We start from the raw sequence: 26,358 nt of genomic DNA, 5'->3' as shown, positions 1-26,358 counted from the left end.
ACAAGTGAGTAAAAAAGTAGAGCAACGATGGGAAAGGATTATCGCTAAAAATGTATTCTGTAGTAAACATTCTGAACTCGAACAAAAAAAACCCCCAAAAACAAAAACAAAACAAACAAACAAACAAAAAGAAAAGAAAGAAAAAAAAAAAGTTGGAAACAAAAAGGCAATCTACAAGGCCAAAACGAACACGAGATGTAAGAGCGGTAAATTTGATTACTCTGTTAGAGGTGGTAACACCGTTACAGTCATGTTATTTTCATTATATCTTGATAATCTAAGACTACTTAGCTGTGAAGAAAAATGACGTGCCAAAGCCTCCGTTTTCTCCAGATCTACGCAGACCGGACATCAGACAGACGGGTGTACTCAACTAAAAGTATGAGGGTGCGAAAGAAAAGAGTCCGCATTTCAACCAAATATATGTGTATCTCGTGCTTCGTACATTTTGGCCCCTTTTTGTGAATATGACGTACAGTTCTATCGGATACATTGCAGTTTATTCCTTTTGCGATTTTTCCTTTGGGACTTCTTTCTCCTGGACTAGTTCTTCTGTTCAGCAAGCGCAGCGATTGCAATGTGTTTCCGTTGACAGCGAGAGCCGATCAGTTGGACCTGACTTTTAGATCACGAGTCAAACCATCTCTCTCTCATTTGTTTCTAAAACAATCTTTGTTCAAACTGAGAACATAGAGTTGGTAAAGTGAATATGTGCCGTCAACCAGTGTGGCAGAAATCGTTGGTAATTTCCTGTGTTATCTTCATGTTGGTCTACTCAGGTAATTACGATTTATTCAGTTATTGTCATCATTGTGCCTTTTGTTGAAAACAAAAACAAAAACAAAAACAAAGCAATCTCTGCCTCATTCTGTAAGGCGACTTTCCAATAACATTGAAGCAAACAACTATGAGGAATGGAACACTAAGAGAACAGATCGAAAGAAAACACGGTGTTAGACTAGTAAATGAATTGGTTGTCATTCTCCTAAATATCATCAAACGCAGGCCAAATATGAAAATGGTGTGTGTGTGTGTGTGTGTGTGTGTGTGTGCGCGCGCGTATGCATTTAGATATTTGTATTGTATTGTATTGTATTCTGTTGTATTACTCTTTTTGTCACAACAGATTTCTGTGTGTGAAATTCGGTCTGCTCTCCCCAGGGAGAGTGCGTCGCTACACTGAGACTGAGAGCACCCATTTTTTTCTGCCTGCAACTTTTTTGAATTTTGTTTTCCTATCGGAGAGGATTTTTCTACATAATTTTGCCATTGACAGCCCTTTTGTTGCCGTGGATCTTTTAACGTGGGTCTAGAGGAGGGGAGAAATCACCGGCGACTGTGGGATTCGAACGAGTGCGCTCAGATTCTATCGTTTCCTAGGCTGACGTGTTACCACTAGGCCAACACTCCACTTCAAGTGTGTGTGTGTGTGTGTGTGTGTTCAGATTGACACACTACAAGCGCTTCTCTCTCATCCAGTCACTTGCATGCATTTTGATCAGTTTCGCGCAAAAGAAAAGCAATCAGTTTGGAGTAAAATGATTAAAAAAAAAAAAAAAAAAAAAAAGGAAAATAAAGGTAAGTCCTCATGCATCATTTAGAAATTCATCGATATATCGTTTGTGTTATATGTGCTATTTAGTAGCATAACCATTCAATCAGATAATTCCAGATACATACTATGTGTGTGCTGATGTTCATCAACGGTTTTTCATACGCAAACGCACACACGGACACACAGACACAGACTCTCTCTCACACACACACACACACACACACACACACACACACACACACACACATATATATATATATATATATATATATGCAATATATATATATATGCACACACACACAAATGGAAAAGGATGAACAGATTGATTGTTCAAATAAACTGAATGATTTCTACTGTCGCTTTGAAAGGAATGATCTGGGAAGGGAACTGGATAGTGTTATCTCACAGTTGGAGGAAAAGATCAAAGATAGGAACACAGGTGAAGACTTTGAGATCGATGCAAAAGTTGTTGAATCTTTATTTTTAAAACTGAATGTCACGAAGGCAATTGGCCCCGACAATATCTGCGGAAAATTACTGAAAACATGTGCTTCCCAGTTGTGTGACGTGTTCTGTAAAATTTTCAACTGGTCTCTGAAGGACTGCTCTGTCCCCAGCATCTGGAAAAAATCTACTATCTGTCCTATCCCCAAGAAAAAGAACCCAGCCGCACTAAATGATTACCGTCCTGTTGCCCTGACTTCAGTAGTGATGAAATGCTTTGAAAAAATTATTCTCCGACATCTTCTTTCTTTCACTGAACAGCAGCTTGACTCTCTTCAGTTTGCTTATAAAGCACACAGAAGTACTGACGATGCTACCCTAACTCTCCTTCATAATGCTTTCCTTCATTTGAATAACACGGGATCTTTCGTTCGTATCCTTTTTGTTGACTTCTCTTCTGCTTTTAACACAATACAACCTCATCTCCTTGCCCTCAAACTGCTAGGCATGGATGTTGATCCGAAGCTTACTCTTTGGATAATAAGTTTTCTTCTCAATAGAACTCAGTCCGTCCGCTTTCATTCTGCCCACTCTTCTCTAAAATCTACTTCTACTGGTGCACCCCAAGGTACAGTGCTGTCCCCTGTTCTTTTTACACTGTACACAAATGACTGCAGAGGCACGGAGGAAACTCCTGTCATAAAATATTCTGATGATTCAGCAGTTGAAGATCTGTCCAACTCTGATGCTATTTATTTCAGTGAAATTAAAAAGTTCTGTTCCTGGTGTGAGAAAAACTATCTGGATCTCAACGTATTGAAAACAAAAGAAATGTTAATAGATTTTCGGAAAGACCCCTTGCCTGTAGCTGACCTTGTTATTGATGGTCAAACAGTGGAGAGGGTCAATGAATATAGATATTTAGGGACCATCTTAGACAATAAGCTGACTTTTGACAGAAATGTTGATTCCATTCATAAGAAATGTCAATCTAGAATTTTTTGTTTACAGAAGCTTAGAAATGTTGGCATAAATTCAAATATTCTTCAAAGTTATTATCGATGTTGTATCGAGTCTGTGCTTACAGTTTCATTTTTGTGCTGGTATGGAAGTTTGGGAGTGAGGAGTAAGCGTGTTTTGAACGATGTCATGAGTGTATGCAGTAAAATTGTGGGAGTGAAACAAGCTAGTATGCAAGAGCTGTATGAAAGTCGAGTGGTTAAAAAAAGCAGGCAGATAGCAACTGACGACACCCATATTTTAGCAAAGTATTATGAGCTATTGCCATCAGGACGACGCTACAGAACTTTTAAGTTGAAATCCAGAGCTCTGAAGACTTTTATTCCACGTTCAATCCACCTTTTAAATTCTTGAGAACTGTGTGTGTGTGTGCGCGCGCGCGCACTCTCATGTGAGACGTGTGAAAGTCCGTGCATGATAGGCTGTACCTTGTTCTAGTTGTGGTGTGTGTGTGTGTGTGTGTGTGTGTGTGTTTACTGAGCTTAAAACGTGACAATTGGTTATAATGAATGTGCAATATGTAGGAAGAATAATGTGCAATATGCAGGATGAATGTACAATGAATATGTCCAATGCTAACGTCCATATTCTAAATATATTTCTGTTTAATAATTACGATTTAATAATTAATTGCAATGTTTTTAAAAGCGAATATGTGAAATGCTTTTATTTGAGAACATATGTTTATTACTCTTGTTTGATCAAGTTATCCGCGTGTGTGTGTGTGTGTGTGGGGGGGGGGGGGGGGGGGGGGGGGGGGGGGGGGGGGGGGGGGGGGGGAGGGGTGCGGTGCGTGTGTGTGCTGATTATCTGGTTGTGGTTTTCCGCAATTCATCTTTATTCTTATCTTATCTGTCTATTATAATCAATGTGCAGTATAATAGGCTATGTTTATAATTATATTCAAATAATGTTTCTTAATTCTTTCTGTTTTTACATTAAGAATACTAGTTATTACCTGCAGTGTGTGGATGTATGTATGAAACGATGTACGTGATATTTTTTACATTTGTATTTTCGTAATATTTGTTGGGGCTGTTGTTGGCTTTTACAGTTATGGTTCCCATGTTGTTTGCTTGTCTATGTTGTGATAATGCACCTGACCAAATTTCTCCAGTTGGAGATAATAAAGTTATTCTTATTCTTATTCTTATTACACACACACACACACACATATATATGTATATATATATATATATATATATATATATATATATATATACGTACCCACGTACATTCAAGCTTATAAATTTGTACTTAAGATAAGAATAACTTTATTATCTCCAGCTGGAGAAATTTGGTCAGGTGCATTATCACAACATAGACAAGTAAACAACATGGGGACCGTAACTGTAAAAGTCAACAACAGCTTTTACGAATATTACGAAGATACAAATGTAAAAAATATCACATTCATCGTTTCATACATACATCCACACACTGCAGGTAATAACTAGTATTCTTAATGTAAAAACAGAAAGAATTAAGAAACATTATTTGAATATAATTATAAACATAGTCTGCACATTGATTATAATAGACAGATAAGAATAAAGATGAATTGCGGAAAACCACAACCAGATAATCAGCACACACCCGCACCCCCCCCCCCACCCCCCACCCACCCCACACACGCGGATTACTTGATTAAACAAGAGTAATAAACATATGTTCTCAAATAAAAGCATTTCACATATTCGCTTTTAAAAACATTGCAATTATTTGATTGTTGTTTAGGTTCATGCTCTCCCTATACAGTGGAGTGCGACAGCGGCGCAGATCTTGTAACTGGAACAGTCGACACATCCCTCTTTAACACTAGCTGCCTCTTTGCTGAGGTTAGCCAAATCCGTTTCTATATTGTGTGCCCCGGGATAATTGATCCGGAGATAATTTGCTCAATGCCGTACCCAGGATGTACACCGGGTTTTCATAAACAGAATCATCAGGAGTGCCAGTGTGTTTCATCTTCTGGGAACATCAACACCTACCAGCTGAAATTCGTCTTCAGTGAAAGATTTGTGAATTGCAGACATAGGATCAATAGCAACTGTTCACCAACAAATAGTAATTTCACATTCACGGACTGTGATATCACGCGCAGTAAGTACATGAATGTACTGTTAACTTCATTATATAAACATTTACATTGTGAAATGAGCTGTTTACGAACACCACTTTAGTTCTCTCTCTGTCTCTCTCTGTTCTCTGTCTTTCTCTGTCTCTCTAATGGCTCTCAGAAGCTTTGCGTCAGAGAGCAAACAGAGTTTTCTCCATAGTAAAGTTCTCCAATAGGGAACTACTGTATTGTTTAATTATTCTGCATTAAAAGTGTCTTTGAAAATTACTTACAGTGTCCAAAGGTGTTAGGAAAACTTTCTGCCCAGTTTTTGTTAACACTAGTCCGTACTAGTCGGCCATGTTGGTCTACCCTGTAATTCAGGTATAATCGCTGCCAGAAGCTTAGCGTGGAAGAGCGAACAGAATTTTCTGTACATTATCAGTTTCCAGTATATGCTTTGTGTCTCCAGACTAGTTTCATCCTTCCTGTTACTCGCACAAGTTTCCAGTAAACTTTTCTTTCTCCACTATAAATTGTTTTGAAGCGATTCCGCCATTTTGATTTGCTCACATTTGAATCTCTGGGATCTCTGGGAAAAATGTTTAAGAGAACTAAACGAATACAGTTCCTATAATTCAGGTATATGATAATCGCTCGCAGGCAATTGGCGGCAAAGAGCGAACTTAATTGTCTCTTTTATTACTATTTCTCAGCATATGCTGTGTGTCTGTTGCTCGCAAAAGTTTCCAGGATTTTTTCCCCTTCCCGTACGAGTAATTGTTCGAAAACTATTCAGCCGACTTGCCTACAAGGCCTAGTTGTTGTCATTCATTCTTATAATCACTTGTTCACAATGAGAATCAAAGAGTGAATGCACCAGGTTGAATTAGTTGTGGGCGAATGTTGTTGATCAGGTTGTACTGTGTTAAGTTTAGTATTTTTGTTTTCTTTATGGCAGGTTGTGTGTGTGTGTGTGTGTGTGTGTGTGTGTGTGTGTGTGTGTGTGTGTGTGAGTGTGTGTGTGTGTGTGAATCAGAATCAGAATCAGAATCAATTTTAATGTCAATTAAATCTGAACAAGGTTTATAAGACACGCATGCAAAGTTTCATGAAACCACGCACAAAAAGTAAAACAAAATAGATAAATATTGAACAAGAGATTGAATCACTCCTGCATGCTATGGCGTTTTTGGCAACAGTTACTGACAGATTTCCCAAACATTCCCACAAGTTTATCTTCCAGTATTAGCTTTCTGGGTTTAATAATATTTGGAAGGTATTTTTGAATGTTTTGTATGAATTCTATTCTGATTTCTTTGTATAATTCGCAGTCATCTAAGAAATGATATTTGTTTGACATTGTAAACATAGTCTCCTTTCTTTTGGGATGTTGAAATATCTGCCTTTTTCTATTGCTAAATCATGACAAGGTATTCTTTATATGATATTGGAATTTTTGACATGCTGATTGAATTTGACAATACTCGCATAATTTGCGTCCGAACTTTTAGATGTTTTGCAGACTTGCTGATGATACCCTAAGGTTACTGTGTGAAAATTTCCAATGAATTCGGTTTCTCTGTCACTGAGAAAATACTTGTCAAAAAGCGGTTCACTTTTTTGGTGGACACCCGATATATATATGATCAATTTCAAAGTTGGCGTACCGATGAGTAGAAATCGGAGAATGATCCTGAAAATCTATGTAGTATAAAAAAATACAGAACAAAGTAAACTTTTAATTTCCGTATGAAAAAGGCACAGGAAAATTCGTATTTTCTCTCTGCACTACTGAAAGACAAGAATGGGAAGTGGAGGAGTGGCGGCGTCATGCAGTACAGATTATTCAGCCACAATCTGCTAAAAAAACAAACAACAACAAAAAAACACAAACAAACAAACACACACACACAAAAAAACAAAACAAAAAACAAACAAACAAAAACAACAAAACAAACACACACACACACACACACACACACACACAAAAGCAAAAACAACAACAAAATATATTTGCCTGCCTGTAACTTTAAAACAATAATTTTCCTGAACATATATGTGGTGTCAAACGATTCAGAAATTGGTGAATTTTAAATTTCTATATGAAAAAGGCACAGAAAAATTCGTATTTTCTCTATGTACTCAAAAACAAGAGTGGCAAGTAGAGGAATGATGTCATGAAATATGGATTATACAGCCACAAGAGAGCGGAGTCAACAGCGACAGTGAATGTTTAAATATTTCATGCCCATAACATGATGCATGAGTCTTTGGAACTTCGGCTTAGATTCAGATCCAGATCAAACTAAAGTTTACTAACTGAAGTCATGATGTGCATTGCCACAAAATCAGTTGACATACAAATGAGCCTGGAAGCGCAAATCCATTGTATGTTAAACTGAAGTGAGGATCATGTCGATTGAATGTAGCATTTCCAACAGCATTCCTTCTTTCCCCGCACTACCAGTACAGGGAGTACACCAAGCTCCAGCCTGAGGCAATATCATCGTCGGTGTAGAGCCTTCAATCCTGCTTCTGACCCCGAATTTCACACACAGAAATCTGTTGTGACAAAAACAGTAATACAACAGAATACAATACAATACAATACATATATCTAAATGCACACACACACACACACCCTGTCCCTTCTCCCCTTCTCCTCCCCCCATCCCCTAACTTCCTTGCCACCCACAACAAAGTACGGCCTCCCAATACTGTCTAGAGGCCTGAAATTGGGGTGGGTAGCCCCAGCCCCTTTGTCCAGACCCCTTAGGCACTGACTACCCAAACAAACCCCACAACACAACAGCAAACCGGAACCCTTGCATAATGCCAGGATCTTCAACTTGTTGAAGGTGGGCAGATACGAAAGAAGAAGGAGCTCCAGTCTTGACAAGGATGCAGATCGTGTGTGTAAGTGGTTGAGGGAGTGAGAGTGCGTGCGTGTGTGTTCGTTCGTTCTTTTGTTTAACGTCTATCCATAATTGCGATTTTAGACGAAAATCCGTCACCTACCTTACCCCACCCATGCCTTAAATCATCACTACTTACGCTATTCCGAACTCCTCAAAAAAAGAAGAAGAAAAAAAAAAAGAAGAAGAAAAAAAAAAAAAAAAAAAAAAGAAGAAGAAAAAACGAACAAACTATTCAACCAGTAAAATTACAACAAAAAGCCAATGGGGCTCCTTATTAAACTTTGAACTATTTCAAACACAAGTTCATTGTCATATAAAATATTTCTAATGGAAGCGAATGGAACTGCGGATTTGGTAAATGAAAGAGGAAGATATATTTTTAACTGTTGACATTCATATATATGATACGCACGGGGGTAATTTCATTCTGACAGGGTCAGAGCGCGCGCCGCGCGCGCGCGCGCGCGTACACACACACACACACACACACACACACAATTACGGCCATGGGCAAATCAGCATGTTCCCGAACACAAAAAAAATCTTTTTCGGTGTGGAAATGCGACGTTTGATCCGCCAGTTACAAGTTGTCGAAAGAACTCGACTTGCTCGGAGTAACTGCTGAAAACATTTCACCAGAAATTGCGGGTGGCAATTTTGTTACAAGAAGAAGGCAGAAACATGCATCAGTGTACATGCTAATGCACCAGTGTCTGTGCATCCAAAAGTCGGAAAGTCGGGACAAAAATAGAGGAAGTTTTATTAAACTTTGACAGATCTAAATAATGATCTTAATGAATAAAGATGGATTTGGACTGTTGAAGATAGAATCGTTTCGTTTGCAGCACACGACTTCGGTTCGAAAAACACTAGTATTAGATGGTGATAATATGATTTGAATTATATACATATTACTGTTAACCCTCCTCCTCCCTTCCCTCTCCCCACTTTTGATTTTGTTGTTGTTCAGCAGGAATCGCACGTGAACTATGGCTTTGCTTGTTGGCAGAAGCAAAAGAAAAGCACGGAACACGTGGGCTGTTTGTAAGCAAACTACTGATGCCTTCCTGATAATGATGGATAACCAGACTGTCTAAGTCCCTGATGTACATTGCTGAGCAGTTGCCCTGCTGTTTGATTGAGCAAGCTGCGTGTCGTCAGCTTTGTCAGACAGCCTCTCCTCGCTAAAGAAAACTTCGGAAAATACTCCACCCACATCAGCAGCTGTTGAACGTGAAGAGAGCAGTTTACCAGAGAGAGTGCTTACATCTGGAGGTAGAACAGTGGGGATTGCAAAAAAGGAGAGGGACTGATTCACTGCTCCTGCACTGTGGTGTGCAGAGAAAGGTGTGAATGCTGCAAGACCAACTTAAAGTGCACATCTTTGTGTACATATAACAGGGACTGTCACCTGGACTAGACATTGACCATTTGGAAAGAGACGACCCAAGTAGTCGAGAAGGGGTTTTCAATAACTTTGTGATACAAGCTTGATGTTTGTTTTTCAGTCAACCCGAAACTCTCAAGATAGTTTATTTGATTCTACAGAGTGCACATTATGTACTTTTCTGACTCTTGTAACCACACATCCAATAACATGCAGGGGGGATTTTCATCTCAAGAAACCGTACCCAACACTATCTCCAAACTCTCATCGTCCCTCCTTTTCCATTGCCCTTTGATGTCTCGTGAGACTGATGACTGAATCAACGCCCAACAACCCTACCTCAACACTTACTCATAGCCATTAATCTCTGCTACAGATCTGCTTTACAATTTATGTGATATGGCCTGGTGTCCTAACGATAACTAATGGTAGATGCAAGCAGGCAGCAGCCAGTTTGGTGCTGTGATTGAAGTGGACTGGTCATTTTTGACTCACTTGTGTAAACAAAGTGAGTCTATGTTTTAATCCGGTGTTCGGTTGTGTGTGTGTGTGTGTGTGTGTGTGTGTGTGTGTTAAACTTTGACATTGCCATTTTCTCTGCAAATACTTTGTCAGTTGACACCAAATTAGGCATAAAAATAGGAAAAATTCAGTTCTTTCCTGTCATCTTGTTTAAAACAATATTGCACCTCTGGGATTGGGGAAAAAAAGAAAAGAAAAAAGAAGCCAAATTATATGCAAACTGCATTTACTGTTATATTTATATTTTTTATATTCTCTAAACTTGGCACTTTGATCTGATATTCAACACAGCAACAAGAGCAGTCATTATTATCATTTTTTGTTCAAACAGGAACTTCTTTCGCTAAGCATGGAAGTTATATTTATCTTGCAAACGTTTTGATGCAGATAGTAAAAAAGGGAAATTAATATGTAATTAATGCTAGGGGACTTAATTTGCTTTAAACTGATCTTTCTCATCTTAAACATTACATTTAGAAATTATACTCAGTACATAAAAAGCTTGTGTGTTTTACTCTGTGTACAGGGCTTTCACTATGTTCATTCGCACAAGTAGTCTTTTTCGGAAAATACTAAAATCAATATGACGAGTGGACTTTATAGATCTATTGGCTGAGCCCAGAAGGTCATGGGCAAAAATCAATTGCCTACACATATTTATACACATTCAAAACGCGTGCTCATATTCTTCGCGAACGCGAACGACGCCATTTTGTTTCAAGTTGTTGACCTGCCGGTTCAATCCTATATTCAATCGACAATACACGATAACAAGTGATGGAAAGTTGGAGAAGAAGACCGTTAAATATTTATTCAGAGAAAGATTTGTGAACGCCTCATCACTTACTGGATTATGCCCAAACTGCCATAAAAATATCCACGGAATCAGTCGGAATTCACAGTTAAAAATAATCAACCATGTGAGTTAATACCCTTGAACTGATGAAACGTAAAAATTTCCAGTCTTGACTTTTCTCAAAATGAAGTCCTTTTCACTTCATAAGACGTTTAGAAGTACTTCTACTTGGCTCTACGTGTTATTAGTTTAACAAAATACTCAATTTTCATATCAGCTTTAAGACAATAAAACTAGAATGAACATAAAAGAGAAATTGAGTTGACTGTGTCAACCGGGTGTAACTAACTGAAACTTGTACATCTATCTAGATCCAGAGAAAACGGCTAAATGTTGCAGTGTGATTTCGGCGATAGCCACGTCTCCTTTGCCGCGGCCTTAAAAATAATTTTTAATTGCCCTTAAAGATGTTTTGATTGCTCAAAATACACCAGAATAATATGATTTAAACAGCGTTCTCACCGCGAATACCGCAATCGATTTATCGCCCGTGCATGTTTAAATATTATACTTTTGAACGTCAGTTAAGGAGCCACGATAGTGTAATGGGTAAGACAGTTTCTTCTCACCCGAACACGCGGAGTTCGAATCTGCTGTTAGGACTTTTTTTTTCTTTTTCTTTTAACCCGAAGCTTTATAATAACAAATACAGAACACATTTTAACGATAAGATTTTTTAAATTTTTTTAAAGTGTATCACAAGTGAGTCTTGAAGGCCTTGCCTCTCTTGTTGTAACTTTTATTATGAGACTGGGCCAGCCAGTCATATATCTGTTATGTAATTTGTTGGATCAATCGTTTACAGTCAAGATCGGTTACTAGAGCACAGTCTGGAAGAAAGAAGAGGATCTTGGCTGGTGGGTAAAAGCAGATTTACATGTTTTTAAACTTCTGAGGACTGTGAGTTAAACATTCATTTTTCATGCTTTTTAGTATCGTAGCAAATATGATTTGAAACGACAACTGTCTTACTGTATTTCCCACATTATAAAATATCTGTATCGGTAGTTACAATAGCATGATTATACTCAGTTATGAATTGATAAGATGTATGTTGTTGTTCAGGCATGAGATATATCTTCCAGGCCTAAATATGGATTTGCTGGTCAAGGTCATTATATCTTGCTGTAACCTTATTACAGGTTTAATTAACCTCGTGACGTGCGGCTGATAGACTTTAATAAAACACAAATCCAATTACATTCCAGGTAGTGAGGGTGTTTATGAACATAGCTAATACAGATCTAGTGAAACACAATATTTGTGAATGGTTACAAGCCACAAACGAATAGGAAGAAGAAAAGATTAGAACAATAGCCCTCTTTGACCACTTTACCATAACAGACTCTTATCTGACAAAATCCTCTTGACTAACATTGCTAACCTAGTACATAGGTCCGGCCGCTTTGTAATGCTGTAATGCAATGGCTGATGGAACGTATTCTTATTACTTTTCACTTCGCCATAGCAAGCGCAACACTGCTTACATCGAGTCGAAAATATAAACAACCTTCGTACTTTCCTCAGAGCGTTTCTTTTGTGTGTTTCTGTTTGGGAGCGTCAGTGATGATGAACCCCGAAGTGGGATACCCTTCGCTCTCCAAACAGCAGCACGGGAAAAGTTTGCCGACGTCTGCTTCTGGTCTGATTGAGGGTTGGTGACAAAAAATAGGTCGCGGATATTTCTGCTCTCAAGCAGTTGGTACCATAGAACTATCAAATAAAAGAATCATGTTCTCTACTTTTACACAGGCTAATTTTTAATTTGATTCCTTTTGTTCGATTTATGAAAACGTGGCCCGGAATTTTACACTCTACTGCACTTTCCAAACAAAACAATTTTTTCCTCTTTGAAATGCCATACAGAATGACCCAAAATCATTTGAGCAGCAATAAGCTTATCTGATTAACAGAAAAGTTTGAATCGCCGTATGTTTTGATGAGTTTCATCCCAATGATCTAACTAGATCTATTTTTTTAGGACAGTGGTTTCAATGCCTGGCTTCGTCTTGTCGCAGAACTCAACATTGCTTACGTTTTGTTAAGATATACCAAACATTAAATTCTGTCTTGTGAATATGGTTGTTAAGTTCTATTTTATAAGATACTGAAAGTTGAAAATGCAAGTTTCGATCGCAGTAGCCAAATTGGAAGTGGCTTTTCGAAAGATGAAGAAAGCAGTAGAATGATTCAAATACGGGGGAAATCAAAAACTTTAATAACGGAAACCTACTTTACATTAATTATTTAAGTAAGAAGGTGAATGACAAGTTTCAGAATTTCAGGTAGTATAATCGCTTTCTGTTGTGAAACGATTTTCTTCCCGGCGATGAAAGACGGACGGTCAAAACAACATGAATTTTACAGCAAGAAGTTGAATTGGTCTTGTTCAAATTTGTGTTCACACAAAATAATTCTGTTTTATTTCACACACACACACACACACACACACACACATATGTATATATATATAATGTGTGTGTATGTGTGTGTGTGTGTGACGCAGCACGCGAAGACCCGGCGAAAGTCGCATCCAGCGATTCTTAGCTGTACACAAAAACAAGTAGTCTGGGTCAAAATCATCAAGATCGGGATTATTACATCATTATTATCATTATTATTATTATATTTATAAATATCGCATCTTGGAAGTCTTATCTTTGCTGTCGGTAAGTATCTTTGCACAAAACACCCTGGAACTGTAGTATTTTCAATGTTTTCAGGTGCATGCCTGTCAAAACATGCAGAAAAATACTGCACTCTTTCGCCCTATTTCAGTTGCATGCTAAAGTAACGAAGACGGGGAAATTCTGGTCTGCGAAGTCATAAATGGAAATAAGCAGTCAACAGGCATTAATCGTCTCCCCTAGACCTTCTGAATTAGGCTAAGATAGCATATGAATGTAGTCGGTTTTCAATGGTTTTACTGGCTACCCTCTGTAAGTTGCGACTTTAGCCGGGTCCCATCGATTCTTCGAATTTAGGCAAGTTTCCGACTCAAAGTTCGAAAAAAATTGATTTCTATTGAAAGTTCAGACTTTTTGTGGAATGTTTAAATTGATGTTGTTTCATTCTGTGGTGTGTGTGTGACTCACAAAAATTCACCGAAGGACCAATATATTCATAAAATCGACGCAACGTGAAGTGAACAAATATGGCGTCTTCGAAAACATCATCTGCTAAGCGGCTCGTAGCAATTCCCAACGAATCCCAACAGTTTGGTTGTGACGTGAAAGGATGACCTGTTGCACACATAAACGGTGACTCTATCTGAACATATATAGGTAATAAGCATCTTGACACTTTCCTCGTTTGGCTACAAATAGCTATGAAAGGTTACCCTTCACGCACCGGCCGCATCACTGTAACTGCAGATCTAAATGTCTTTCCTTTGAGCATCACTTTAGATTTTCAAACAGCGTGTTGTATTATGTATATTATTCGTCCAGACACTTTGCTTAATAGATTAAGCACTAAACATGTAATCTGGTCACAGTAAAACCAGATGACTGGCAAACCCTTTAACTTAAAATGTTATATATATCTGAACATTTTGAGGCACATAGATCTACCAGCACTTTCTTCAAATGTCTAAATTTAGTCTTGAAATTAGGTCACTACACGCACTGACTTACAGTGACTATTGTTCTAAACAGTGTGTTTGTTTATCGCACTACCTGTGACCATTCACATAAAATATTGTGCAGCACTATATCTGTATTAGCTACATTCATAAACACTCTGATTACCTGGAATCTAATTGAATTTGTGTTGTTTTAAAATCTATCAGCCGCATGTCAGGAGATTAATTAAATCTGTAATAAGGTTACAGCATGATGTCATGGCCTTGACCAGCAAATCAATAAATGGGCCTGGAAGATACTCTAATGTCTGAACAACAATATATATTTTCATTAGGTCGTGTTAACTGCGTATAATCATGCAATGGTAACAACCGAAACAGATATTTTATAAAATGGGAAATACAGTTAGACCGTTCTCGTTTCAAGTCATATTTTGTACTGACTAAAAAGCACAGTACTGATATGAATCTGATACATATAATTTTTTTATCACCATCTGATACTAGTGTTTTTCGAAGCCATGTTGTGTCCTGCAAACGAAACCATCCTATCTTCAACACCTCACATCCATCTTTATTTCATTGTTTTAAAATCATTATTTAGATCTGTCCGTTTCAAACTTCCTCTATGTTTGTCGCGACTTTCCGGCTTTATTAACTTGTAACAAAAATGCCAAAAGCAAATTCTGGTGAAATATTTCCGGCAGTCACTCCGGGCAAGTCTATTCCTTTCGACAATTTTTAATTGGCGGATCAAACTCGCATATCCACTTCGAATAATACAAGATTTTCTTGTGTTCATGTGCGTGCAGATTTGCCCACGGCCCTATGTGTGTGTTTATGTGTTTGTGTGTGTGTGTGCGCGCGCATGTGTTCATGCACACACTCGACACGTTTTTTTAAAATATATATATATATATATATATTACACTTACAGGGAAAAACGCGTGCGCTTGAGAACACACACACGTACTTTACTATCACTCACATACACAAACGTATAAAACACACAAACGTTCATAAACTGCACACGTACACGTGGGCACATACACATACACACGGGCACACACACACACACACACACACACACACACACACACACACACGTACACATGCGAACATGCACAAAACACGCAAACGCGCACACATATGTACATGCGCACGTGCACGCACGCATGCACACACTCTCCCTCCCTTCACCACTTTATTCACACAGGATCTCCATCTTTGTCTAGACGCTGGAGCTGTTGGTAATGCTGCATACAAGCGACATGATCGTCACTTCAATTGTAACGTTCAGTGGATTTGCGCATCCAGGCCATAGAGACAAACCCTATATAAAGACTTGAAAATCATCAGCAGTAGTGATACTTTTTCCGTTCTGTACCGGTCTGTGTGTCACTATATGTCATGTACAATACTGTTTTTCTCTCTTTTTTCTTTCTTTCTTTTTGTCTATCTGTCTGTGTCTGTCTGTCTCTCCCTCTCCATATCTTCCTAATCACGATTTCTATTCTTTTTTTTTTTTTAACATGCGTGACTTCCCAAAACAAAGGAAAGACATAATACACGATCGCTGAAATTTTCATATATATCTGAGAGAAAGAGCATGCATGTGTGAATAACCAACGTGGATAACCAATGATTAAAGTCAAAATAAAAATCAGGCATGGGGGGTGGGGGGTGGGCTTTTTCAAATTCGATAAGGTGTAAGAAGGCTCAGTACATTGTCCTGTTCAGCTTTAACCCAAACATCATAAATCAACCAAATGTTTGACGGGCGCTATAGCCTAGTGGTTAAAACGTTGGACTTTCAGTCTATGGGTCAGGGGTTCGAACCTCGGTGACGGCGCCTGGAGGGTAAAGGGTGGAGATTTTTCCGATCTCCCAGGTCAACATATGTACAGACTTTGCTAGTGCCTGAACCCCCTTCGTGTGTGTACGCAAGCAGAAGATCAAATACGCCCGTTAAAGATCCTGTAATCCATGTCAGCGTTAACTGGGTGATGGAAACAAGAATATACCCAGCATACACCCCCCCGAAAGCGGAGTATGGCTGCCTACATGGCGGGGTAAAAACGGTCATACACGTAAAAGCCCACTCGTGTACATACGGGTGAACGTGGGAGTTGCAGCCCACGAATGAAGAAGAAGAAGAACCAAATGTTTTCTCCAATATACCTATCCGCACTATGTCATATACTCCTCCTACACCCTTGTCCATCTCCCATGGCTATGCACAAGCCTAAATCAGCCTTCTTTTTATTTTTTATTTTTTATTATTTTTTTTTTTACCAGTGCAAAACATGCAGAAAAGTCCACTTGACAGACTGAGTCCTTCAACTTCTGTAACTGGCGTATCAATTGCTTTGACGGAGCGACTGAAAAACAACACTTTTGCAGGGAGGGAGAGAACAACACAGCAAAAATGAAATGCATCCATTAATACGCAATGGCTAAAAGAATAAGCAAGTTGGCTATGATAGAACAGGAAAGAAAAAAAGAAAAGAAAAAAAAAAGAAAGAAAAAAGGGTGGGGGTGGGGGGGGCTGGGGGGATGGAGAGCACAAGATCACAACAGTCTGTCAAATCAGATAGTGCTCAAATCTTGACACCAGATGCCGGTGTAACAGGCCAGATCTTACCCTGGCCAGAGTTTACCCCCATAAGAACTTCCTACCCGGGGTAAGAACCAGCCAGGGATAGGTTTCGGCCTGTTACATCGGCATACAGCATTGCTGTATTTTTTTATGAAGACAAGTGAAGAAGGACCCCTCACAATTTGTGTGTGGGTGTGTGCGTGCGCGCGCGTGCGCGCGCGCGCGCATCTAATCCACATCATGGTGATTATTATCCCAGTTGAGGTTTTTCATGTGTAGCTGACTAATACTAATAGTCATGTATAACAAGAAGTCGTCCGTAATGGGTTTTGTCATGCTGTTGTCGTTGCTGGTAGTATTGGCGGTGGTGGTGATTGTTGTGGTGGTGGTCGTCGTGATGTTTGCGTGTTTTCCTGACTGACTTAAATGAACATTTTCTTGAAAGGTGGGGAAAAAAATTGCCAGACGAATGTTGTCAATGAATAATCATTTTATTTTTGTTCAGTGGAGTCTCAATGTGTGTGTGTGTGTGTGTGTGTGTGTGTGTGTGTGTGTGTGTGTGTGTTGTATGCGTGTGCGTGCGTGTGTGTGTGTGTGTGTGTGTGTGTGTGTGTTCTGTATTTTTGTATTCTTTTCAACTGGCATGTTAATTTGAAAACAATGCGATTGAAAATTATGTTCAACGGAATCGTATTTCTGTGTAAACAATTATCATCACTGCTACTGTCCAAGGAGATGTATTGTTTTTCTCCTCGGAAAACAACACCCCCCCCCCCCCCCCCCCAACACCCCCCTCCCCCCCACACACCTCCCACCAGTTATTTTTTTAAATTATATATATATATATATATATATATATATGTATATATATATATATATATATATATATGTATATATATATATATATATATATATATATATATATTTAACGATTGGCACCTCTCCTCCCAGAAACGCAGGGGAAGTGATCTGACACAGTGTGAACCTTGGCATTGTTCTTCATATGTCCAGGCCCAGAGACGGACACGACGAACGTTTTGGCAATTGCAGCTGGAGGTTCAGTTGCTGCCCTCTTGTCTATGGTCATCATCATCACCATTGTCATCAAGTTCCGGCGCAGAACCAGTCTCCCTGCTGGCCACGTCGCCGTGACAAGCGCCACGTCCGGGGATGACGTTGCTGCAAGAAAAGAAACGCTGGACGTTGCTGCCGCCCAAACAAAACCTGGGGAACCCTCTGAGAGCACCGCTGATTTGAAATCCTCTGCCAATGAAAGCAGCGTTTCCAATGAAAGCAGCGTTGCCAATGAAAGCAGCGTTTCCAATGAAAGCAGCGTTGCCAATGAAAGCAGTGTTGCCAATGAAAGCAGCGTTGCCAATGAAAGCAGTGTTGCCAATGAAAGCAGCAGGTGATTGTGTGTGTAGGAGTGGGGGTGGGGGAGAGAAAATCTGAAGACATAGGATGGAGGACACATAAAAAAAAAATATGGGAAAAAACACCTTCAACAGTGAAAGCAATGGAGGAATGTCAAGATAAAAAAAAAAAATTAAAAAAATTAAAAAAGGAGGGGGGGTGGAGGTGGGTGGGGGAGGGGGGGGGGGGGTGAGAGGAGGGGGGGGGGGGGGGAAATAGAAGGATGGACACATAAAAAAAGATACAGGAAAAAAAATGGGAAATTGAAGGACCCACAAAAGCAAGTAGAAACAAACTTTCAATTTCAAAATAATTAACAACCTGTCTCTAATGTTTCTATAAATGAATCAATGCAGTCATTGCCATTTCTAAACCCTGATGGTAGATTGGAGGATCTTCCCCAACGCCTGATTTGTTCACAAAAGTTGCACCAGTCCGTTCATTTCGTTTATACACAAAACTGTGTTAGCATTTTGTTAACTTTTTGAGTATGAATAGATATAAGGTATAGATTAGGCAACCATAACCTTTTCCATTATTGTTTTTATGGCTTTGCTAACTTTATATATACTTTTATACTTTTTAACGTCAAGCTTTTGAAGAAATCTTTGATAAAACAAACACAGGTTTTGTGATTGTCCAATGAAACTTAAAGGAGAAAGCACTTTCCATTGTATTTGAAGTGGGTATTCCGGCAATAAATTTATAAAATGCACGTACTTGGGCCTAAATGATGTGTTCACATCTGCATATATATCGGGTGTCCCCAAAAAAAGTTAACCGCTTTTTGACAAGTATTTTCTCAGTGATAGAGAAACCGAATTCATTGAAAATTTTCACACAGTAACTTTAGGGTATCATCAACCAGTATGCAAACTGTCGTCTGCATCCAAAATCAGTTATGTCCAACGTTTCAGTTTGGAAGGATCAACCATGCCTTTGAGTGATAAGATTACCAGTGAAAACTGTTTCAAAGAGAAAGGCTGGGGTGGAAGAAGGATCGTAAAGGAATTTCTAGGCATGTCACTGTAAATAGACTTATCGCTAAAATACGCACTACAGGATCAGTAGCACGTACAATTGGCAGTGTGAGACCAAAGACTGCATGTTCGGAGGAGAACAAGGACCGTGTTGAGGAACTGATTCAATCCCAGGAGAAGAACCCAGGGACCCACAAATCTCTTAGAGAAGTTGCAAGCAATTTACAAGTGAACAAGTCTTCTGTGCAAAGAATGGCGAAAGAACTGGAGATGAAGCCCTTCAAGAGGATTCGGGTATCAAGGACGGACCAAAATGTTAGAGGGAAAAGAAAAACTCGCTGCCGTAACTTGAATGACCACTACTCGGCCACTGATGCGAAAAGGATCATTTTCACAGTCGAGAAAGACTTTACGTTAGAGATAGCTAAAAATCGCCAAAACGATCGCGTTTATGGGAAACGGAAACGAGAAATTCAGCCATCTCGCCACTATCATGAGACTTCTAGATTTTCAGAAAAGATAATGGTTTTAGCTGGAGTATCCTGGAAAGGAAAAACATTCATTTTATTGACACTGATAGAGTCAAGGTTAATAGTGAAAGCTACATTCAGTTATTGGATAGCAATCTTCTCCCGGATTGTAGGCGTCTTTATCCTAGAAACATTTACGTGTTTTAGCAATATGGGGCTCCTTCACACACAAGTAGGTAACCCAGGCCCATCTGGAGGAGGCTACACCAGAATTCATCAAGAAAGATGAATGGCCTCCACAAAGTCCTGACTGTAACCCAATGGATTATGCCATATGGGACTCTCTGAAGGAGAAATTTTACCGGGGAGTGACAGACAAATTCAGCAGGCGTTAAAGGACTGGATGATTATGTCATGGGTGGAGATATCGGTGGAAGAAATACGTAAAAGCATTTCTGCTAGGAAGAAACGGCTTCGTTTAGTCGTGGAGGAGGATGGAGGCCACAATGAGCACAAACTGAAATAAGTGAGTTTTCCTCTGATATTGGATTTTTTGACATGCTTTAAGATGTTTTGCAGACTTGTTGATGATACCCTAAGGTTACTGTGTAAAAAAAAAATTCAATGAATTTGGTCACTCTATCACTGAGAAATTACTTGTCAAAAAGCGGTTCACTTTTTGGGGACACCAGATATATAATGCATTACTGGATATTTGCGTTTGTATGTGTGTATCAGCACATATCAGTTTGCTTCCTCACATTAATTGATTGAGTCATCACTGTTTGTTCCACAAATAACATCATGCATTTAATCACAAAAATTTGTTAATGTCATTCAGAGGGCATTGTTTAAGGGGAAACATTAATCATATACGATAAAAGATATCGGCTCAAATTCAGCTCCAAAACGTCGATTACACAGTAAACATCTTTACGGTATGAACTTCTTCTTCTTCTACTTCGTTCGTGGGCTGCAACTCCCACGTTCACTCGTATGGGCTTTTATGTGTATGACCGTTTTTACCCCGCCACGTAGGCATCCATACTCCGTTTTCGGGGGTGTGCATGCTGGGTATGTTCTTGTTTTCACAACCCAACGAACGCTGACATGGATTACAGATCTTTAACATGCGTATTTGATCTTCTGCTTGCGGATACACGCAAAGGGAGTTCGGGCCACCACTGTAAAAATAGATGGATAGGTCATTGGCAAAGAAAGCTGAAGCCGAGTGGACACTATATTGTTACTCGTATCCGGCCGTCAGTCCGTTGAGAAGTCGTCTGCTACATGGTGGTAGTTTCTGAACTGTTACCGTGTATTTTCATGAAATCGTGTTATGCTTGCCCCCCACTACATGCCAAATGTTGTGTCATGATTGATATCTGCCAATGTATATTTACCAGGAAAACAGTACAGTGACACATAGCGCAAACTTGCTGTGGAAGCATACACAGAAATGTCGGCTTAACTAACGCCGCGAACAAGTGAAAGCTTTCCGTGAAGCCAGCTGAGCATTAGGCTACTTATATGATGTTACCACTTCGCGCTGTACTGCCACGAGTATCAAAATGGCTGATTGAACACTTCCGCTGCCTTCAGTTAGCAAAGGGACTCAAAGAAGGCATGCGCAGTCATCCTGGTCAATGTGTCGGTGATTGACCCACACAGACACACTGACACACACACAGACACACACACACACACACAGACACACACACACACACTCGCACCACAAAACACACACACACACACACACACACACACACACACACACATACACAGAGACACACACACACACACAACACACACCACGTATAACACGCACGCGCGCGCGGAATCATACGCACGAACACACACAAGACATCGTGTACATCAAGAGAGTGAGAAAGAGAGAGAGAGAGAGAGAGAGAGAGAGAGAGAGAGAGATTTCTTCTGTGTGTGTGTGTGTGTATGTGTGTGCGTGTGTGTGTGAATATGTGTGTTAGTGTGTGTGTGTGTGTTTGTGTGTGTGTGTGTGTGTGTGCGCGCGTACTTGTACTCTTTCGCTCATGCGTCACTGAGCTAAAATTGATGAATGACTGATCTTCCCTATTCTTCCAGCAGTATATTTTCCACCCACACAATGTATATAAAAAAGATATGTGTTTTTGAATGTATAATAAGGATGTGAATGAGGGGAGGGTGGAGGAAATGAATGACCTCACCGGAAGTTGCCCATCCCGCCATATGCATGAAGAACAAACAATCCCTCTGTTCCCTCATCCTTATCTCCGCACCTAGCTTTTCATTCTTGGTTTAAACATGATTTTATCATCAAAAACAAGTAAAGATATTGCAAACACAAAGAGCAGCAACCAGCTGAAACTGATGGTGTGTACGGGAAACTGCGCGTGCACACATTGAGCACATAACATAGTTGCAGTATTCTTCTACTTCTTCTTCGTTCGTTCATGGGCTGCGACTCCCACGTTCACTCGTATAAACAAGTGGGCTTTTACGTGTATGACCGTTTTTACCCTCATTTCGTAGGTAGTCGTACTCCGCGTTCGGGGGATGCATGCCGGGGTATGTTCTTATTACCATAGCTCATTGAACATTGACATGAGTTACGGGATCTTTAACGAACGTATTTGATCTTCTGCATAGATATACCCACGAAGGGGGTTCAGGCACTGGCAGGCCTGCACATTTGTTGACCTGGAAGATCCCCACCAGGCGCCTTGACTGGGATTCGAACGCAGGATCGTCAGATTGAAAGTCCAACGTTATACCCACTCGGCTGTTGCGACCGTCCTTTCCTGCCTCTCAACCTCTATACCATAACCACCAAATCCATCTCCTGCACATCTCAGTCCACTCTTTCCCGCCCTCCATGCCCCCCCATACTCTCCCCCAGCCTCTTCTCTCCTTCTCCATTACTACAATAAATACATCCTACGTGTTGTTTGTTGAATTCATTTTCGCCTAATTTTGAATTATCTGATTCGTTTTTGAACCTATTAATAATGAGAAATACTTAACATTTAACTCATCATTTAGCACGGAGTCAAAGACGCACGCATGCACACACGCATGCATACGTATAAGTCCATTTATCCTTTATGTATGTAAGACACACAGAGCGAGAACAACCAACAGGCATACAGACATGCAGATAATTATAAACCAATCACCCTCAAAGGTATCAACAGAAAAGATTAATCTTCGCCCACTTATTCAGAAATGGAAAGGGAACTGTATTCCCTTTTTTTTCTTGGTGGTGAGGACTTTTTTGACACTTTTTTTTTCTTCTCTGTATTGCTTCTACATTCTTTTCCCACTCCGTTCTCCATCCCCCTCCATCACTCCCCACTAATGACTTTAGACGGTAGGCCTCTCGCCGGAAGTCGTATAATCAGCAAGGCAATGCGCAGTGGCCGGAAGTGAGAAGGGAAGGTGGGAAGAAAGCTGCTTCACTCACAAATCCGCATTTCCGTTCATCTTCATCACGAGAAAAGGCGAAAGTGGTCATGAAATGTCAGAATTCAAATGCGCCAGTTCATGTGTGGGTGTATTTATGGAAGCGGACGTGCGCGCGCGTGTGTTTATATATATATATATATATATTGTAATTGCGCGTTTTGGGGGGATTACCTTCCTCCCTCGACCCCGCCCCCCACGTCCCCACAGCACACTTTTCTGTATCTTTGTGAACCACTACATTAAAACTAAAACTTTCCTGATTTTTGCAACACTTTTCTCAGAATGGTTGACTTTTGTCTGTCTGTCCGTCTGTCTGTCTGTCTCTGTCTCTGTCCTGGTCTCTCTCTCTCTCTGTGACTCTGTCCCTCTCTTTCTCTCTCCCTCCCTCCCACCCAACCCGTCTCCCTCTCTACCCCCGCTCTCTCTCTCTTGGGCGGAAGGGTTGTGGTAGGAAAAAGGGGTCGTTTGCGCGAACCCAAGAAAAAATGATCAACAGAAGATAACTATGTGAACAATGGAAAGAAAGATAAATAGATTTTCAACGTTACTGCACCATGCCGGACATAAACATTCAATAAAAAGGTGACAGTGAACGAAAGGTCAGCACTGGTGTTGGATAACATCTGGAAAAATAGAGAATGTTTGATTTCATAATATTCGTTTCATAACTCGTGCGTTTTTTGCTCATTGCCCTCTTATGCACACGCACAGACACACACACACACACACACACACACACACACACACACACACAGCCTTCTGTTTTCTGTCAACACACATTTCATGGGTAGAAAATAAATCGACGGGAAACGTGGGACAAACAAGGCCATCACGTATTTCCTGTGTAGCCATATTTAGCTGCAGGCAGAGAGAGAGAGAGAGAGAGAGAGAGAGAGGGTGGGGGGGGATGGGGGTGGGGGCGGCAGGGGTAGACAAACAGACAGATGGGTAGTACATGTTTAGGTTTTAAGGGAGTGGTTGGTTTAGTTGTATGTGGCGGAAGAAGAAGTTGATGCAATTTTTCTGTTTTTTTTTTTTAAATTAAAAAAAAATTATTTATTTATCTGTTTTATTTATTGTATTTATTTTAAACCACCACGGGAGAGCAAGTTCTAAATTTACCCTCTGTGTGCTTGATCTTGATCACTATACCACCACCACCGCCCACCAACCCATCCTCCCCCTTCACCTCCCCCCGCCTCATCAGTTCCTCTTACTCCTCCTCCTCCTCCTCCTCTCCCCTTCTCTTGCTGCTGGCTGCGATGTAGTGTCTGTACTTCCGGTGCCGAAGGGATGGTGCGTCTGGGGGTGGGGGTGGGGGGTGAGGTTGGGTTTGGGTGTGGGGATGGGGTCTTCCACTCGGTTGATGGCGGATCCAGGTGTGCGTGCGGCCAGGTGAGATCGGCTGGGATGGAGCATACCCCTTCACTTTTGGCGCCCCAGGCAATTCGACAATACAGTCGTGTTTAAGAAGAAAAAATACAACCTCCAACAAAACACACACACACACACACACACACACACACACACACACCAGACTCTTCCTTCTTTTTAACTGTCCTTTCTGTCTTGCCCTCCTTCCTTCTCTTGCACCCTTCACCTGTTAGCTTTTTCTTTATGTTGGAATACTTTGTTGACATTTCAGTGAGCGCTGTCGTCCAAAGACCGATATGGGAATGTTGGAAGTGTGCATCAGTAACCGAAGAGGTCATGGCCTGTCACGTTGTTTGGGGTGGTGGCTCCTGTTGGTGGTTTCAGCATCAGCACATGCGGTCGTCAGGTCAAGTGCTTTACACACGATGTGGCATCATTGCCTGTTGATAAGTCGTATAGTGTGGTGTTTGTGTTGTTTTAAGTCGTCGTGGTACGTTGCATCGTACTGTGTGTGAAAGTATATCCCCCAGAGTCTGTATCATTACAATAAACATGATGGCAATGATGAGGATGGCCACGTCGATGATGATGATGGTGGTGGTGGTGACAATGATGATAATAATGATAACAAAAACAAAACAAAACAACTATATACATCCATCCACCCATCCATATCGACCCATCCATCCATCTATCCACCCACCTATTTGGCACCCACACATCCATCCATGAAACAACAAAGGCAAACTGTGAGTACGGTATCCACCCTCACCAGGAGATGCACCACAATGGTGTATAAAAACAACAGCAACAACAGCAGCAGCAGCAACAACAACAACAACAGCAGCAGCAATAACAACAACAACGGCAGCAGCAGCAACAACAACGACAACAGCAGCAGCAGCAGCAGCAGCAATAACAACAGCAACAACAACAGCAACAACAGCAGCAGCAACAACAACAACAACAGCAGCAGCAGCACCAATAACAACAACAGCAACAACAACAACAACACTCAACAAGCTCCCAGATGGTCAAAAAGTGACAAGAGGGGGCCTGGGGTCTGACTGTAGCCAGCACCTTGACAGACAGACACAGTCAGACAGGAAGAGCAGCGTTTCTGACTGCCTGGCTGTGATGTGGGTCATCCCGACAGGTAAACAGACGAACAGCACGTGCTGTAGACGTCCCACTTGGCGTGGTGGTGAAGGTGGTGGTGGTGTGCGAGAGTCAGAGAGGCTGTCAGGACGTTGGGTGGGTGGGGGGTATGGGTTGGGGGAGTAGGGGTGAGGTGGAGGGGGATGGTGAGGGGGGTGGGGGGGAGGGTGGGGAGAGAGCTGAGGTCTATCACTTTAGACAGGAAGTGGGCGCTGACTCGCTGCCAATGGCGGCGGTTTTTGTGTGTGTGTGTGTGTGTGTGTGTGTGTGTGTGTGCGTGAGAGAGAGAGAGAGAGAGAGAGAGAGAGATTTATGCACGATGATAACGAAGGAAAGAAGGAATGAAGAAAGTAGGAAAAGACAAAATGTTCCACGTTTATTTCTCAGAACCATGAGAAGGTCAAGACATTTTGTGAATGCTGTTTCTTCTTCTTTTTCTGTGTTCGCTTCAACTCTCCGTGTTCATTGTTATGTACAAGCGGACTTTTACGTGCGTGACCGTTATTACCCTGCCATGCAGGCAGCCATACCCTGTTTTCGGGGGTGTTGCCT

At 40.6% G+C, this 26,358-nt stretch overlaps 1 protein-coding gene across 1 annotated transcript; it reads left to right on the top strand.

Moving 5' to 3' along the window:
* Nucleotides 1-4,773: 4,773 nt before the first annotated feature.
* Nucleotides 4,774-18,358, top strand: LOC143298563 (uncharacterized). The gene is made up of 2 exons (XM_076611441.1): nucleotides 4,774-5,122; nucleotides 17,958-18,358. The coding sequence occupies exons 1-2, from the start codon at nucleotides 4,921-4,923 to the stop codon at nucleotides 18,356-18,358; spliced, it is 603 nt and encodes a 200-aa protein (XP_076467556.1). The 5' UTR covers nucleotides 4,774-4,920.
* Nucleotides 18,359-26,358: the final 8,000 nt, after the last annotated feature.

This window comes from Babylonia areolata, chromosome 24, assembly GCF_041734735.1.
Source record: "Babylonia areolata isolate BAREFJ2019XMU chromosome 24, ASM4173473v1, whole genome shotgun sequence".
Classification (NCBI taxonomy): domain Eukaryota; kingdom Metazoa; phylum Mollusca; class Gastropoda; order Neogastropoda; family Buccinidae; genus Babylonia; species Babylonia areolata.
This window is presented reverse-complemented; position numbering and strand designations above follow the sequence as displayed.